The sequence below is a fragment of the Ranitomeya imitator genome, chromosome 4, assembly GCF_032444005.1.
Source record: "Ranitomeya imitator isolate aRanImi1 chromosome 4, aRanImi1.pri, whole genome shotgun sequence".
Taxonomy (NCBI): domain Eukaryota; kingdom Metazoa; phylum Chordata; class Amphibia; order Anura; family Dendrobatidae; genus Ranitomeya; species Ranitomeya imitator.
The window spans coordinates 137,809,390-137,827,570 of NC_091285.1; the positions used below are offsets into that span (position 1 = coordinate 137,809,390).

Below are 18,181 nucleotides of genomic sequence, written 5' to 3' on the forward strand. Positions count from 1 at the left end.
AGCCCTCCAAGTAGTATAATGGCCCCCATATACCCTCCAAGTAGTATAATGGCAGCCACATAGTCCTGCAAACTGTATAATGGCCCCTATATAGCCCTCCAAATAGTATAATGGCCCCCACATAGCCCTCCAAATAGTATAATGGCTCCCACACAGCCCTGAAAACTGTATAAAGGCCACCACATAGCCATTGACATAATATAATGGCCCCCACATATCCCTGCAAACTGAACAATGGCCGTCACATAGTATAATAGCCCCCGAATAACCCTCCACATAGTATAATGGCCCCCACATTGCCCTGCAAATTGTTTTAAGGCCCTCATACAGCTCTCCAAACAGTATAATGATCCCCATTGATTTAAAATACCTCTCTTCATTCCCCTACTGTTCTAGGCACCACATTGTGTGTTCTGAACGCTCTGCACATTTCTACAGAGCGGGTGCGACTTGGTGACATCATCATGGCCGCTGTCGTGAGATGCCAGAGCTCAGAGGCACAGGAAGAGTGATGGAGGAGGGAACTGATTGCTTCCTGTTCCATCATTGCTTTCAACTGTGTCTGGAATGACTGCAGTTGACAGTGAGATGCCAGGCGGGGGATGAGCTCTGCTCCAGCCTTGGTACCGGGGCAAAATCCCCCCCCCCCGACTCGCTGGCCCTATAGTGGCCGCGTGGTCTGCTGATATGAGCGGTACACCACTGAGTCTATGGAAAGTGTATTGCCTGTGACTTGCGTCCAGCTACAGAAAATACAACCTATTTAGAAACATTTGTGACTGTCGCTGTATGTTACAGGTTACAGAGCCACACCATCAGACATGACTAAATCCAATGCTGCCATGTGCCTCTACAATTTCAGTGTTGCACGATACATGTTGCCGTGTAGCCCCAGTCTTATTGCAGGTATATATCACCAGCGCCCTAAAGTCACAAATGTTCAGGTGCCAGCTATCTTATTCATATTGTCAATTTTAACACTCTTGTGACCAAGGATGCTTTGGGCGCCGATATCTAGAATAAAATGTCACCTCTTGGAATGCTCAATTCAAAAGATCACTTTTTTTTTTTTATCAGATTCACCCAAATATTGTTTTAGGTTTTTTTATGCGACACCTCTAGGTGGGGCGACCAGTTAGTATTTTACTACACACAGGGATCTTACATTACTGAGACCTATCCGGTGGTGAAATAAACAAAAAACTGGGGTGATACTTTAAAACTTGAACAGACATGCTGTTTGTAATATTAATAATACTAATAATAATAATCAAAACCTAGAGCTGCACAGAGCACTGACACTCAGATCACACTCGTAGCAGAGCTCTGTGCCCCGATCCTCTCGCATCAGAAAATTGCAGCACAGGTGTGGAGGAGACGGAGAAAGTAATTTCTCCATCTCCTCCATGGCCTGACTCTGCGTATATTGGACTGCACTGGGGTGGCATCCGAGTGCTGTCCAATGTTTCACACGCACCCATACACTTATAGGGGTGCATGTGATCCAAATCAGCATGAGAAAATAATCTGCACTGCCCTACAGTGTAATATTGGGCTGAGTGCTATCAGATACAACATCACACAGCACTTGGCCATGTTATAAGCTTGTTTGAGCCCCAAGAGAGGCACTGACTTCTTGCCAGTCACAACTGTGCTCTTAAGATGACTGACAGGGACTGAAGCAGCGCTGGAAATGTTAAGACGGCCACTGGTAAGTATTTTATTACCAACAGGGAACATATATTACTGATACCTACCCAGTGGTGAAATGAAAAAAAAACAAAACAGTATATTTAAGTTTTTAGGTCATACTTAATGAAATATGGTCAGAACATACAATAAATCAACTAAGTGCACTGAGAACAAAGAATGCATTTTAGATTTAAAAACTAACAAAACCATGATGTTTGGAATATATGGCAGCTCCTTAAAAATACCATGAACCAGTAGAGGTCTGGGCTCTGAGACCCCACTGATCACTTAATCCATAGAACAGAAGAGCTCAGTTAATGCAAGAGAGGACAGAGAAGTGACCCATAAACCTTCTATTGCGCCTGTACACTCCTCTGTGCACGCAATGGCTTATGATCCAGACCCCACCGATCAATAATGCTTCTCAGGGGCCTCAACGGTCTTAAAAGTTTACTTATACTGTAAATGTATATTTCTCCTTGAGCTTTCGACTCCTAGGTTACACAGAAAGTAATCATCCATGTAACGTGTTTTTTTTATAACAATGCAAAAGTAAAACTGGATTTAGGTTGGATTTGTACATGGAATGCTCTTCTGCTAAGCTCCACTGACTGGTTCCACAAAACCCACATTCTTCTCCACCACACATGAATGCACCTACAATGTAGACAACGCACGTTCCTTTCCTCAATAGCACTTTAACCTCTCCCTGATGGGACCGGCTGCCAATGTGATAACCAACATCCCATTGCAAGTATAAGGTTTGGAGCAATGGTTGCCAGAACGGACGCCCCAAGAGGACTGTGACACTTAAAGATGTCCTATCATCGGGTGAAAATTAACCAGGTTTTGCTCATATTTTATTACCTCTACTCCCCTGAATAATCATGTCATGTAAGACTACTCTGCGTTATTACCCTAAAAGCCACTCTCCCTTATAAAAATCATAAATATTAGTATTGCAGTAAAAAAAAAAACAATGGCTTACTCAGGGGAGTAAAACAAAAGCACTGGCCACACTTGATCTGGTGACAGGTCCACTTTAAATGCTACTGTCAAAAGTTGAAATCAGCATTTAAGTGATTAATCAGCAGCAACCAGAGTAGGCTCCGGTCACTACTATTAAGGACACTCCATACACAAACTCAATATCCAGCATACATGTAGTGGACGTAAAATGTCCATTGGATAAAATAGACTCTCAGATGTAAAGTGTGGGCGGTCATTGCACTTTGTCTGGACAGTACAGAACATGTCAGTGGTAATAAGGGTAATGGACCATCATGTATATTACCATAGCAGACAATGGCAGCTTTAGCTCCCCGATAGTAAATACGGCTCATGGCTTCATAACGTTCTGAACCTGCAGTATCCTGGAAAGAAGAAAAGTTTCAACACTGTCAACATGCAAAACTAATGTCAAGGCCTTAAGACAAACCTCACAATATGGCTTTAGTGGTATGCTGGCATTTTCTGCACCAGTGTTTCAAGCCAAAATCAGAAGTGGATTGGAAACCTATTAGAAAGATCTATGCTTCCCTTTTATGTGACCCTTCTATATGACCCTTTTATGTGACCCTTCTATATGACCCCTTTTATGTGACCCTTCTATATGACCCTTCTATATGACCCTTTTATGTGACCCTTCTATATGACCCCTTTTATGCGACCCTTCTATATGACCCTTTTTATACGACCCTTCTATATGACCCTTTTATGCGACCCTTCTATATGACGCTTTTCCACTCCTGTTTTTGACTTAAAAATATGGAAGCATAATCGTGACTATAATTCCTCAGAGTAAATCGGGTAACACTGAACAATTCTCACGCTTGGCCGCTGCCTTCATTGTGCTGTCAGCAGAATGTATGAATTCTATAAATGGAGAGAATAGAAAAAGAATCGTTTTTGAAATGTGAGGTTCATTCAAAATTTGCACTGTTGGCGCTCTATAGGCAATGTGCTGCGCCGTATACTGCTGGCTGACCAATGAGTCATCTCAGAATCAAGCAGGTAGTTTGTTCTGATTGGGAATATGTAACTTTTGTGTCTTCTCCTGAGCTCCTGCCTGCTGATTTATAACCACAGACCACAACAAAGTTGTGCTGAACTCTGATGTGGTCATAAATCCACAGACAGGAGTGCAGAAAAATGCCGATAATTCCAAACTCTCAGAATGAGTGACTGATTCTCGGCTCACTCATTCTACATCCAGGTACCCAATGAGCCTGTAAAGGCCAGACAGTGACATTTTTTTACAAACTAATTGCACAAAATATTTTTATCCCATAATACACGCATTTATAGAGAATCTATTGTTATAGAGCAGGAAAAGCTGAACAGATAGATTTTTATAGTTTTGTGTAACATTTAGTATAACCTGTATAGGAATTCAATAAAATCCCTACTTATCAGTCAAGGAGGCGGTACTAATTGATCTGTGTATAAGTGTACACACCCAGATGGCTGTTGATCACTGATTTGAACCGCCCTCTTGACTTCTAATCACACAAGGCAGGGATTTCAATAAATACAAATTGTATTAAATATTTTCTCACTATCTTCTATATCCAGTTCTCAGCTACCCCTCCCCCAAAGATTTGTATGCTATAAGGGTTTCTGAGCTCCATTTTACACTCTTTTATTATAATGAAATTCTCCCATAACCAGAACTACTTACCCAGATTCCCAGCATCACATTCCGGCCTCCAACATTTATAGCTTTGGCAACAAATGCTGCCCCAATAGTCTAAAAAAAAAAAAAAAAAAAAATCACATAAAGATATATGTATGTGAAATCGGGGTTCCCCAAGAATAGTCAGTGCTCATGCAGTGGGTAGGACAATGGAGCAGTTTGACCTTAAAGTGGTGTAACCGCAGTTTTATTTTCACATGTTCTATTGATATATGGAATAGAAATTAAAATGACCGTTATGCTTTATAGGGAATCTGTCAGCAGGTGTCTGCTGTGTAATCTGAGGACACCGTGATGTAGGAGCAGAGTTGCTGATTATCGGGATCTCTTTCTGTGCGGTTATGCTGTTTCAATACAATCAGTGTTTTATCAGCAGCAGGTGAACACTATCATAACTGCTGCACCCAGTGTACTGAGTGACAAATCCCTGGAATCTAGGTATTGTTCCCCTACCTTATGCTGCTGTCTGATTACATAACAAAGACCTGCTGACGAATTTCCATTTAAATGTATGTTTGCACAGAGTTTGCCAACACGGATCTTCAAAATTCGCATCAAAGAATATCCAAACACTATTTGAAGCCTTTTTTTATAAGAATTTTCAAATGTATGAGTTAAAATACACATAAAAACTTTAGCGTGATCATACTCCTCACACACTATAGCAAAAGGGAACTAAACTGCTTTTATTATTTTATTCCATGCACACAGTCTCAGTATAGTCTTTGTTTTGGAGCTGTGTAGCTAGTGATAAATGGATTTTCTAGAATTGGAAGGTGTCTGGTATTGTAGACCAGGCCCATTCACTTTGCACGGTGATGAGCTAAAATACAAGACAGGTGATGGACAGGCATTGCACGATTTCAGGGGGACAGGGGAATTAGGATGTGTTCCTAATTCTGGGCAAGATCTAGGAAGATAATCCTAGCCAATGAGAAATTAGGCAAGTTTGGAATTTATTTTCTATTAGCTGAAGAGCACGGCGTTGCCCGGGCATGGTAACTAACTGCAGTTAGTTATAACAAATTATAATGATTATATTGCACATAAAAACATTTCATATCATATATTCAACACTACAGATTTGCAACACAAATTAACTAAATGATTACCTAAGTATTGATAGTATTTTATTTTCAGTCTGCGCATTTAATATTGTGGCCTTCAAAAAAGAAAAATGTTGCTTCAACAAAATGGTACTGGTGCATGCGCAATAGCCTCTATCGGCAAGCAGTGCTCTCAATCTGCACATGCGCAGCCCACTGTGTTCCGAGGACCAGTGTGGGAACGCGCATGAGAAAAATACATCCTCTGTTGAACATAGAAACACTCCCGCACTGGTACACGGAACACAACCACTGCCATTTTGTTGAAGCAAAAGTATTTTTTGAACACAATATTAACCCCTTAACGATTGCCGATACGACTTTAAACTGCAGCAGATAGGCTACGTTCACATTAGCGTTCCGCTAATGTGCGTCGCTGTTGCGTCGGCGACGCGCCCCTATGTTTAACATGGGGGACGCGTGCGTTTTTTTTGTTGCGTTTTCCGACACGTGCGTCGTTTCCGACGCTAGCGTCGGACGCAAGAAAATGCAACAAGTTGCATTTTTCGTGCGTCCGATTTTCGTCAAAAAACGACGCACGCGTCGCAAAACGCAGCGTTTTTGCGTGCGTTTGCGCGCGTTTTTTTGTGCGTCGTGCGTTGCGTCGCCAACGCAGCGGCGCGCAACGCTAATGTGAACGTAGCCTTAAGGGGCCTTGTTTTTCCTGCACCTCACGCTCCTCCTTTATACACAGCCTCCTCCTGCACCTCACGCTCCTCCTTTATACACAGCCTCCTCCTGCACCTCACGCTCCTCCTTTATACACAGCCTCCTCCTGCACCTCACGCTCCTCCTTTATACACCGCCTCCTCCTGCACCTCACACTCCTCCTTTATACACAGAATTTTTCTGCAGCACAGTTTTTCTCCTTTATAGTCGCCTCCTCCGGCAGCACCTCACACTCTTCTTCCATATACAATTGGAAACACTTGATCCCGAGAGAAATTGCAATAAAGCGTATCGTGTACACAGCCTACTTCTTCTGCAGCACCACACTTTTCTCCTTTAGACCTCGTTCACACGTTATTTGGTCAGTATTTTTAACTCCGTATTTGTAAGCTAAAACTTCGAGTAAAACAATCAGGGAAAAGATTATTAGAAACACGTCACCACTTCTGTATTTCTCTCCCACTCGTGGTTTTGGCTTATAAATACTGAGGAAAAATACTGACCAAATACTGAACGAGTGAATGTGGCCTTATACACAGCCTCCACCAGCAGCACCTCATTCTTCTCTATACAGCGCCTCATACTGCAGCAGCACCTCACTTCTCTCATTTTCCCCTTCACACCTCTCATTTTCCCTTCACACCTCTCATTTTCTCCTTCACTCCTCTCACACCTCTCCTTTTGACCTCACACCTGTCATTTTCTTAGTGTTTTTCCCCTCACTCCTCTCATTTTCCACTCACACCTCCATTTTGACCTCTCACCTCCATTTTGACCTCCCAACTCAATTTCCCCTCACTCCTTTCATTTTCATCTCACTCCTGTCTTCCCCTCACACGTGCACAGCAACTTCCTGTTATGAGCACAGCGGTGATATCCATGAGACTTCTCCCATTCCTTTGATGTCATATCTCACAGGAGCAACTCCATTCTAGACACGACAGAGATAAACATGGCATGTGCCTGCCTCGCACTGAAATTTTGAAGGTGATGGCCCTGATTGTAGCTCGCAGCCGTTGGGACGTTGCAGCCGGTGAGTTTTGCAGGGTGGCTTTCGAGGTGAATGGGTCTCCGCCCGTGTGCGCTAATAACATGGAGTGAGTGTGGCTATGCGGAGAGGGCGGGGCTTGACACACACACACACACTTAGCTTTATATCTAGTAACATAGTAACACAGTTAAGGCTGGGTTCACACTGCGTTGTGTGAACCCGTTTAACGGACTACGTTACACCGCGGCATAACGCGGTGTACTGTAGTCCATTAATGCCGCCATTACTTGTAATGGCGAACGCATCGCTAGCGCACGCCCACAATGGGCGTGCGCTAGCGATGTGCCGTCATTGAGTGACGGACCCGAGACGCGGCCTGTAGCATTTCCGGGTCCGTCACTCCTAGCGCACTACTCCATCTGCGCTAGCGCAGTGCCAAAGTCGGCACTTGCGTTAGTGCAGTCCGTTTAACGGATTTGTTGAACGGACTGCACAACGCAAGTGTGAACGTAGCCTAAGGATGAAGGAAAACAGTCCATCTAGTTCAACCCATAGCCTAACTTAACATGCCCTACCATGTTGATCCAGAGGAAGGCAAAAAAAAACCCATGTGGCAAATAGTAAGCTCCACTTTGGGAAAAAAAATTATTTCCTGCCTCCACATACGGCAATCAGACTAGTTCCCTGGATCATTGCCCTATCAAGGAATCTAGTATATATACCCTGCAACATTATACTTTTCAAGAAAGGTATCCAATCCCCTCTTAAATTTAAGTAATTAATCACTCATTACAACATCATACGGCAGAGAGTTCCATAGTCTCACTGCTCTTACAGTAAAGAACCCGCGTCTGTTATTATGCTTAAACCTTCTTTCCTCCGGACGTAGAGGATGCCAGCTTGTCCCTGTCTCAGGTCTATGATTAGAAAGATCATCAGAAAGGTCTTTGTACTGTCCCCTCATATATTTATACATTAACCCCTTTACCCCCCAAGGGTGGTTTGCACGTTAACCCCTTCATGACCCAGCCTATTTTGACCTTAATGACCTGGCCGTTTTTTGCAATTCTGACCAGTGTCCCTTTATGAGGTAATAACTCAGGAACGCTTCAACGGATCCTAGCGGTTCTGAGATTGTTTTTTCGTGACATATTGGGCTTCATGTTAGTGGTAAATTTAGGTCAATAAATTCTGCGTTTATTTGTGATAAAAACGGAAATTTGGCGAAAATTTTGAAAATTTCGCAATTTTCACATTTTGAATTTTTATTCTGTTAAACCAGAGAGTTATGTGACACAAAATAGTTAATAAATAACATTTCCCACATGTCTACTTTACACCAGCACAATTTTGGAAACAAAATTTTTTTTTGCTAGGAAGTTATAAGAGTTAAAATTTGACCAGCGATTTCTCATTTTTACAACGAAATTTACAAAACCATTTTTTTTAGGGACCACCTCACATTTGAAGTCAGTTTGAGGGGTCTATATGGCTGAAAATACCCAAAAGTGACACCATTCTAAAAAATGCACCCCTCAAGGTGCTCAAAACCACATTCAAGAAGTTTTTTAACCCTTCAGGTGCTTCACAGCAGCAGAAGCAACATGGAAGGAAAAAATGAACATTTAACTTTTTAGTCACAAAAATTATCTTTTAGCAACATTTTTTTTATTTTCCCAATGGTACAAGGAGAAACTGAACCACGAAAGTTGTTGTCCAATTTGTCCTGAGTACGCTGATACCTCATATGTGGGGGTAAACCACTGTTTGGGCGCACGGCAGGGCTTGGAAGGGAAGGAGCGCCATTTGACTTTTTGAATGAAAAATTGGCTCCACTCTTTAGCGGACACCATGTCACGTTTGGAGAGCCCCCGTGTGCCTAAAAATTGGAGCTCCCCCACACGTGACCCCATTTTGGAAACTAGACGCCCCAAGGAACTTATCTAGATGCATAGTGAGAACTTTGAACCCCCGGGGGCTTCACAAATTGATCCGTAAAAATGAAAAAGTACTTTTTTTTCACAAAAAAATTCTTTTAGCCTCAATTTTTTTCATTTTCACATGGGTAACAGGATAAAATGGATCCTAAAATGTGTTTGGCAATTTCTCCTGAGTACACCGATACCTCACATGTGGGGGTAAACCACTGTTTGGGCACATGGTAAGGTTCGGAAGGGAAGGAGCGCCATTTGACTTTTTGAATGGAAAATTATCTCCATCGTTAGCGGACACCATGTCGTGTTTGGAGAGCCCCCGTGTGCCTAAACATTGGAGCTCCCCCACAAATGACCCCATTTTGGAAACTAGACCCCCCAAGGAACTTATCTAGATGCATATTGAGCACTTTAAACCCTCAGGTGCTTCACAAATTGATCTGTAAAAATGAAAAAGTACTTTTTTTTTCACAAAAAAATTCTTTTCGCCTCAGTTTTTCATTTTCACATGGGCAATAGGATAAAATGAATCCTAAAATTTGTTGGGCAATTTCTCCCGAGTACGCCGATACCTCATATGTGGGGGTAAACCACTGTTTGGGCACACGGCAGGGCTCGGAAGGGAAGGCGCGCCATTTGACTTTTTGAATGGAAAATTAGCTCCAATTGTTAGCGGACACCATGTCGCGTTTAGAGAGCTCCTGTGTGCCTATGCATTGGAGCTCCCCCACAAGTGACCCCATTTTGGAAACTAGACCCCCCAAGGAACTTATCTAGATGCATATTGAGCACTTTAAACCCCCAGGTGCTTCACAGAAGTTTATAATGCAGAGCCATGAAAATAAAAAATAATTTTTCTTTCCTCAAAAATGATTTTTAGCCTGGAATTTCCTATTTTGCCAAGGGTAATAGGAGAAATTGGACCGCAAATGTTGTTGTCCAGTTTGTCCTGAGTACGCTGATACCCCATATGTGGGGGTAAACCACTGTTTGGGCGCACGGCAGGGCTCGGAAGGGAAGGCACGCCAATTGGCTTTTTAAATGGAAAATTAGCTCCAATCATTAGCGGACACCATGTCACGTTTGGAGAGCCCCTGTGTGCCTAAACATTGGAGATCCCCCACATATGACCCCATTTTGGAAACTAGACCCCCAAAGGAACTAATCTAGATGTGTGGTGAGGACTTTGAACTTCCAAGTGCTTCACAGAAGTTTATAACGCAGAGCCATGAAAATAAAATAAAAATTTTATTTTCTCTAAAATGATTTTTTAGCCTGCAATTTATTATTTTCCCAAGGGTAAAAGGAGAAATTTGACCCCAAAAGTTGTTGTACAGTTTCTCCTGAGTACGCTGATACCCCATATGTGGGGGTAAACCACAGTTTGGGCACATGTCGGGGCTCGGAAGTCAAGTAGTGACATTTTGAAATGCAGACTTTGATGGAATGCTCTGCGGGCGTTACGTTGCGTTTGCAGAGCCCCTGATGTGGCTAAACAGTAGAAACCCCCCACAAGTGACCCCATTTTAGAAACTAGACCCCGAAAGGAACTTATCTAGATATGTGGTGAGCACTTTGAACCCCCAAGTGCTTCACAGACGTTTACAACGCAGAGCCGTGAAAATAAAAAATCATTTTTCTTTCCTCAAAAATGATGTTTTAGCAAGCAATTTTTTATTTTCTCAAGGGTAACAGGAGAAATTGGACCCCAGTAATTGTTGCCCAGTTTGTCCTGAGTACGCTGATACCCCATATGTGGGGGTAAACCACTGTTTGGGCACATGTCGGGGCTCGGAAGTCAAGTAGTGACGTTTTGAAATGCAGACTTTGATGGAATGGTCTGCGGGCGTCACGTTGCGTTTGCAGAGCCCCTGGTGTGCCTAAACAGTAGAAACCCCCCACAAGTGACCCCATTTTGGAAACTAGACCCCCCAAGGAACTTATCTAGATATGTGGTGAGCACTTTGAACCCCCAAGTGCTTCACAGACGTTTACAACGCAGAGCCGTGAAAATAAAAAATCATTTTTCTTTCCTCAAAAATGATGTTTTAGCAAGCAATTTTTTATTTTCTCAAGGGTAACAGGAGAAATTGGACCCCAGTAATTGTTGCCCAGTTTGTCCTGAGTACGCTGATACCCCATATGTGGGGGTAAACCACTGTTTGGGCACATGTCGGGGCTCGGAAGTCAAGTAGTGACGTTTTGAAATGCAGACTTTGATGGAATGGTCTGCGGGCGTCACGTTGCGTTTGCAGAGCCCCTGGTGTGCCTAAACAGTAGAAACCCCCCACAAGTGACCCCATTTTGGAAACTAGACCCCCCAAGGAACTTATCTAGATATGTGGTGAGCACTTTGAACCCCCAAGTGCTTCACAGACGTTTACAACGCAGAGCCGTGAAAATAAAAAATCATTTTTCTTTCCTCAAAAATGATGTTTTAGCAAGCAATTTTTTATTTTCTCAAGGGTAACAGGAGAAATTGGACCCCAGTAATTGTTGCCCAGTTTGTCCTGAGTACGCTGATACCCCATATGTGGGGGTAAACCACTGTTTGGGCACATGTCGGGGCTCGGAAGTCAAGTAGTGACGTTTTGAAATGCAGACTTTGATGGAATGGTCTGCGGGCGTCACGTTGCGTTTGCAGAGCCCCTGGTGTGCCTAAACAGTAGAAACCCCCCACAAGTGCCCCCATTTTGGAAACTAGACCCCCCAAGGAACTTATCTAGATATGTGGTGAGCACTTTGAACCCCCAAGTGCTTCACAGACGTTTACAACGCAGAGCCGTGAAAATAAAAAATCATTTTACTTTCCTCAAAAATGATGTTTTAGCAAGCAATTTTTTATTTTCTCAAGGGTAACAGGAGAAATTGGACCCCAGTAATTGTTGCCCAGTTTGTCCTGAGTACACTGATACCCCATATGTGGGGGTAAACCACTGTTTGGGCACACGTCGGGGCTCGGAAGGGAAGGAGCACCATTTGACTTTTTGAATAAAAGATTGGCTGGAATCAATGGTGGCGCCATGTTGCGTTTGGAGACCCCCTGATGTGCCTAAACAGTGGAAACCCCTCAATTCTAACGCCAACACACCCCTAACCCTTATCCCAACTGTAGCCGTAACCCTAACCACAACCCTAACCGCAACACACCCCTAACCACAACCCTAACCCCAACACACCCCTAACCCTAACCACAACCCTAATTCCAACCCAACCCTAACCCTAACCCTAAGGCTATGTACCCACGTTGCGGATTCGTGTGAGATTTTTCCGCACCATTTTTGAAAAATCCGCGGGTAAAAGGCACTGCGTTTTACCTGCGGATTTACTGCGGATTTCACCTGCGGATTCCTATTGAGGAATAGGTGTAAAACGCTGCGGAATCCGCACAAAGAATTGACATGCTGCGGAAAATACAACGCAGCGTTTCCGTGCGGTATTTTCCGCACCATGGGCACAGCGGATTTGGTTTTCCATAGGTTTACATGGTACTGTAAACCTGATGGAACACTGCTGCGAATCCGCAGCGGCCAATCCGCTGCAGATCCGCAGCCAAATCCGCACCGTGTGCACATAGCCTAATTCTAAAGGCATGTGCACACGCTTCGGAAAACGCTGCGGATCCGCAGCAGTTTCCCATGAGTTTACAGTTCAATGTAAACCTATGGGAAACAAAAATCGCTGTACACATGCTGCGGAAAAACTGCACGGAAACGCAGCGGTTTACATTCCGCAGCATGTCACTTCTTTCTGCGGATTCCACAGCGGTTTTACAACTGCTCCAATAGAAAATCGCAGTTGTAAAACCGCAGTGAAATGCGCAGAAAAACCGCGGTAAATCTGCCATAAATCCGCAGCGGTTTAGCACTGCGGATTTATCAAATCCGCTGCGGAAAAATCCGCAGAGGACCAGAATACGTGTGCACATACCGAAACCCTAACCCTACCCCTAACCCTAACCCTAACCCTACCCCTAACCCTACCCCTACCCCTACCCCTACCCCTAACCCTACCCCTACCCCTACCCCTACCCCTAACCCTACCCCTAACCCTACCCCTAACCCTAACCCTAACCCTAGTTCTAACTCCAACCTTAGTGAAAAAAAAAAAAATTCTTTATTTTATTATTGTCCCTATCTATGGGGGACAAATGGGGGGGGGTCATTTACTGTTTTTTTATTTTGACCACTGTGATAGATTATATCACAGTGATCAAAATTCACATTGGAACGAATCTGCCGGCCGGCAGATTCGGCGGGCGCACTGCGCATGCGCCCGCCATTTTGGAACATGGCGGCGCTCGGGGAAGAAGACGGACGGGACCCCGCCAGGATCGGTAAGTATAAGGGGGGGAGATCAGGGCACAGGGGGGGAGATCAGGGCACGGGGGGGCGTCGGAGCACGGGGGGGGAGGGATCGGAGCATGGGGGAGAGTGATCGGTGTGCGGGCGGGTGGATCGGTGTGCAGGGGGGGTGGATCGGTGTGCAGGGGGGGTGGTTCGGAGCACGGGGGGGGGATCGGAGTGCGGGGGGGTTTGATTGGAGCGCGGGGGGTGTGACTGGAGCACGGGGGGAGCGGACAGGAGGACGGGGGAGCGGAGCACAGGACGGAGGGGAGCGGGCCACAGATCGGAGGGCTGGGGGGGCGATCGGAGGGGTGGGGTGGGTGCACATTAGTATTTCCAGCCATGGCCGATGATATTGCAGCATCGGCCATGGCTGGATTGTAATATTTCACCATTTTTTTAGGTGAAATATTACAAATCGCTCTGATTGGCAGTTTCACTTTCAACAGCCAATCAGAGCGATCGTAGCCACGAGGGGGTGAAGCCACCCCCCCTGGGCTAAACTACCACTCCCCCTGTCCCTGCAGATCGGGTGAAATGGGAGTTAACCCTTTCACCCGATCTGCAGGGACGCGATCTTTCTGTGACACAGCATATGCGTCACAGGTCGGATTGGCACCGACTTTCATGACGCATACGCTGTGTCACAGGTCGGGAAGGGGTTAATGACCTGGCCAATTTTTACAATTCTGACCACTGTCCCTTTATGAGGTTATAACTCTGGAACGCTTCAACGGATCCCGGTGATTCTGACATTGTTTTCTCGTGACATATTGTACTTCATGAGTGGTTAAATTTCTTTGATATTACCTGCGTTTAAATGGAAATTTGGTGAAAATTTCGCAATTTTCCAACTTTGAATTTCTATGCAATTAAATCACAGAGATATGTCACACAAAATACTTAATAAGTAACATTTCCCACATGTCTACTTTACATCAGCACAATTTTGGAACCAATTTTTTTTTTTGTTAGGGAGTTATAAGGGTTAAAATTTGACCAGCAATTTCTAATTTTTACACCAATTTTTTAGGGACCACATCTCATTTGAAGTCATTTTGAGGGGTCTATATGATAGAAAATAACCAAGTGTGACACCATTCTAAACACTGCAGTGTTTAGAATGGTGCTCAAAACCATATTCAAGAAGTTTATTAACCCTTCAGGTGTTTCACAGGAATTTTTGGAATGTTTAAATAAAAATGAACATTTAACTTTTTTTCACAAAATTTACTTCAGCTCCAATTTGTTTTATTTTACCAAGGGTAACAGGAGAAAATGGACCCCAAAAGTTGTTGTACAATTTGTCCTGAGTACGCCGATACGCCATATGTGGGGGTAAACCACTGTTTGGGCGCATGGCAGATCTCGGAAGCGAAGGAGCGCCATTTGACTTTTCAATGCAAAATTGACAAGAATCGAGATGAGACGCCATGTTGCGTTTGGAGAGCCCCTGATGTGCCTAAACATTGAAACCCCCCACAAATGACACCATTTTGGAAAGTAGACCCCATAAGGACCTTATCTAGATGTGTGGTGAGCACTTTGACCCATTAAGTGATTCACAGAAGTTTATAATGCAGAGACGTAAAAATAAAAAAATTTTCACAAAAATGATTTTTCGCCCCCAATTTTTTATTTTCCCAAGGGTAAGAGGAGAAATTGGACCCCAAATGTTGTTGTACAATTTGTCCTGAGTACGCTGATACCCCATATGTGGGGGTAAACCACTGTTTGGGCGCATCACTGTATATTATCAGAGCGCTGATCTGACACTTTGCAGTGCACTATCAGATCAGTGATCTGACAGGCACTGCAGGGAGGCTTCCCGGCGCCTGCTCTGAGCAGGTGCTTGAAAGCCACCTCCCTGCAGGACCCGGAAGGCCCCCTGTGGCCATTTTGGATCCGGACCTGCAGGGAGGAGGAGGTAGGAGACCCTCGGAGCAACGCGATCACATCGCGTTGCTCCGAGGGTCTCAGGGAAGCACGCAGGGAGCCCCCTCCCTGCGCGATGCTTCCTTGTGCCGCCGGAACGCTGCGATCATGTTTGATCGCAGTGTTCAGGGGGTTAGTGTGCCTGGAGCGGTCCATGACCGCGATGTCAGCTGTAATAATCAGCTGACACCCGGCGGCGCGGCCGATCGCCTATGACATACTATCCCGTCACTGGGAATTAAGTCCCAGATCACCTCGACGGGATAGTACGTCATATGGGATTAAGGGGTTAATGCACCTGTGTAAATCCCCGTACCTTTTATCAGAGGACATAGATATAGCCAATCTCTCTTTTAAAACAGCCTTTCTGGTGGCCATCACTTCGGCTAAGAGAGTAGGGGAAATGCAGGCTTTATCCATACAGGACGCATACCTTCAGATTTTTGACGACACAATAGTCTTAAGACTTGACCCGGCCTTTCTCCCCAAAGCAGTTTTGTCTACAAACATGAACCAAGACGTAATCCTTCCCTCATTTTGCCAACATCCTAGAAACTCAAAAGAAGGGGTCTATCATAACCTAAGACATAAGAGAAACAGTTTTCAAATATCTAAAGGCGACTGAGGGTTGGAGACGAGACCCGAACCTGTTCACACAGTACAGGGGACCAAATAGGGGTCGTAAATCAGCAAAGGCAACCATTGCTAGGTGGATAAAAACTACTGTAGACCTAGCATATAGAGCCCAAGGGAAGGATCCCCCAGACATCCTTAGAGCCCATTCAACCCGAGCTATAGCTACGTCATGGGCAGAAAGGGGGGGGGCTTCAACAGAATAAATCTGTAGGGCTGAAGTAGCAATCCTAACAGTCAATGTCGACCCTTTAACGAGCCTTGTCACATGACTTAGGATAATAGCCAAACCAGAATCTCAATTTGCAGACACTGTGTTTCGGGGTACTGCCCCTCGTCAGTGCAAAGTGGAGATCTGGTTTGGCTGATTGAGAGGCGTCTGACCGGGATCCAAGAAGTATCGTTTCTCCTTGCGGAGAATGACATGATAAGCATGTCGAGGTGAGGAGATTTAAAGCCGCAATGCTCCTCTGGGAAATATGCAAACTGTCTCTTCAGAGAGGAAGAGAACTAGAACTCTAGTGCCACCTATTGGAAGTAGCAATCTTGGATCCCGGTCAGACACCTTTCCATCAGCCAAACCAGATCTCCACTTTGCACTGACGAGGGGCAGTACCCCGAAACAGTGTCTGCAAATTGAGATTCTGGTTTGGCTATTATCCTAAGTCATGTGACAATGCTCGTTAAAGGGTCAACATTGACTGTTCGGATTGCTACTTCCAATAGGTGGCACTAGAGTTCTAGTTCTCTTCCTCTCTGAAGAGACAATTTGCATATTTCCCAGAGGAGCATTGCGGCTTTAAGTCTCCTCACCTCGACATGCTTATAATGTCACTCTCCGCAAGGAGAAACGATACTTCTTGGAACCTTTTCACAAAAAATTTACTTTAGACCCAAACTTTTATTTTCGCAAGGGTATCAGGAGAAAAAGGACCACAAAATTTGTTGTGCAATTTCTCCTGCGTATGCAGATTCCCCTGTATGTGGGGGAAAGCCGCTGTTTGGGTACATGGGAGGGAGCACCATTTGACTTTAACTCAAAATTGGCTGGAAACGATGGCAAACACCATGTCGTGTTTGGAGACCCCCTCCCCTGATGTGCTTAAACAGTGGAAATCCCCCAGTTGTAACTCCAACCCTAACACACCCCCAACCGTAAACCCAACCCTAGCACCAAAGAATGGAAAAAGATACAATTTTTTTATTTTATTATTTTTATCTAACTAAGGGGGTGATAAAGGGGTAGGTTGATTTTACTATTTTTTCTTTTTCATTTTGATCACTGTGATAGATCCTATCACCCCATTTCTCTCTCCTCCGATATGCTAGATCATATCAGAGGAGAGAGAAATTCATGGAAAATCTAACTTTTTTGTGTGTGTGAGATAGCCCTTATTTGGTGAATAATGGTGATCACATGACTGGGGACGGTAAAAACCAACCTGAACCATGTTGTCTAGGGTCTCCGCGACCCCTGGTAGCTGAGACCCTAGAAATTTTCCAAGGTAGGGGGGAGCTGTACACTTATTTCTCAGCGCTGTTAAAAAAGTGGCGCTGAGAAATTAGTACCCTAAACTGCTGCCGTTAAAAGGCGTATCGGCGGTTGTTAAGGGGTTAAAGAGAATATATATCTATACTGTTATTCTTATGTGTAATTGAGCCCTGGTATATTCAAGGATGCTTCCTTGTACAGATTTTAATTGAATGAATAAAATGGTAAGTCCAGCATCTCTGTGTTGCATCTTTGGTTAGTTGGGGTATGTTTGTCAGAGGGGTCTCTGTTTAGGACTTATGACCACCATATGGATAGCAATATCATGGTCATCCTACTTTGGCTGTTTGTTAATTTATTAACAGGAATGGGACTTTAGCGCATTATTTTCTAGCCCATATCTTTATGACCCCAATTGTGGTTCAATATCAGCTGCTACCTTTGTGCTTCTTCTTTTCGATTTCTGGGAAATACAGATTTGCTATTGTAAAGTTGATTCATGAAGACCAGCCTGGTTCGGTAACCCCCATCCCATCAGTCAGAATGAAGAACTGCTCTCATAATTTGGTTTATCAATATGTCACATGGTCAGCCATTGATTGTAATGCTGCCTCTGCAGTGACCACGTCTGGCAGGAAGATGCCTCTCCAGGTTGATCACTGAAGAATAGAAAACTTGGCTTCCATTT

The 18,181-nt window shown here is 44.3% G+C and overlaps 1 protein-coding gene across 1 annotated transcript in view; it reads right to left on the bottom strand.

The window, feature by feature from the left end:
- The window catches only part of RAB24 (RAB24, member RAS oncogene family), a 35,742-nt gene that overhangs the window by 10,719 nt on the left and 6,842 nt on the right, over positions 1-18,181 (bottom strand). Inside the window, exons 2-3 of the mRNA XM_069763954.1 lie at positions 4,373-4,441; positions 2,987-3,065 (exon numbers count right to left, since the gene is read on the bottom strand). Coding sequence (XP_069620055.1) covers positions 2,987-3,065; positions 4,373-4,441 — 148 coding nt within the window. The remainder of the gene's footprint in view (positions 1-2,986; positions 3,066-4,372; positions 4,442-18,181) is intronic.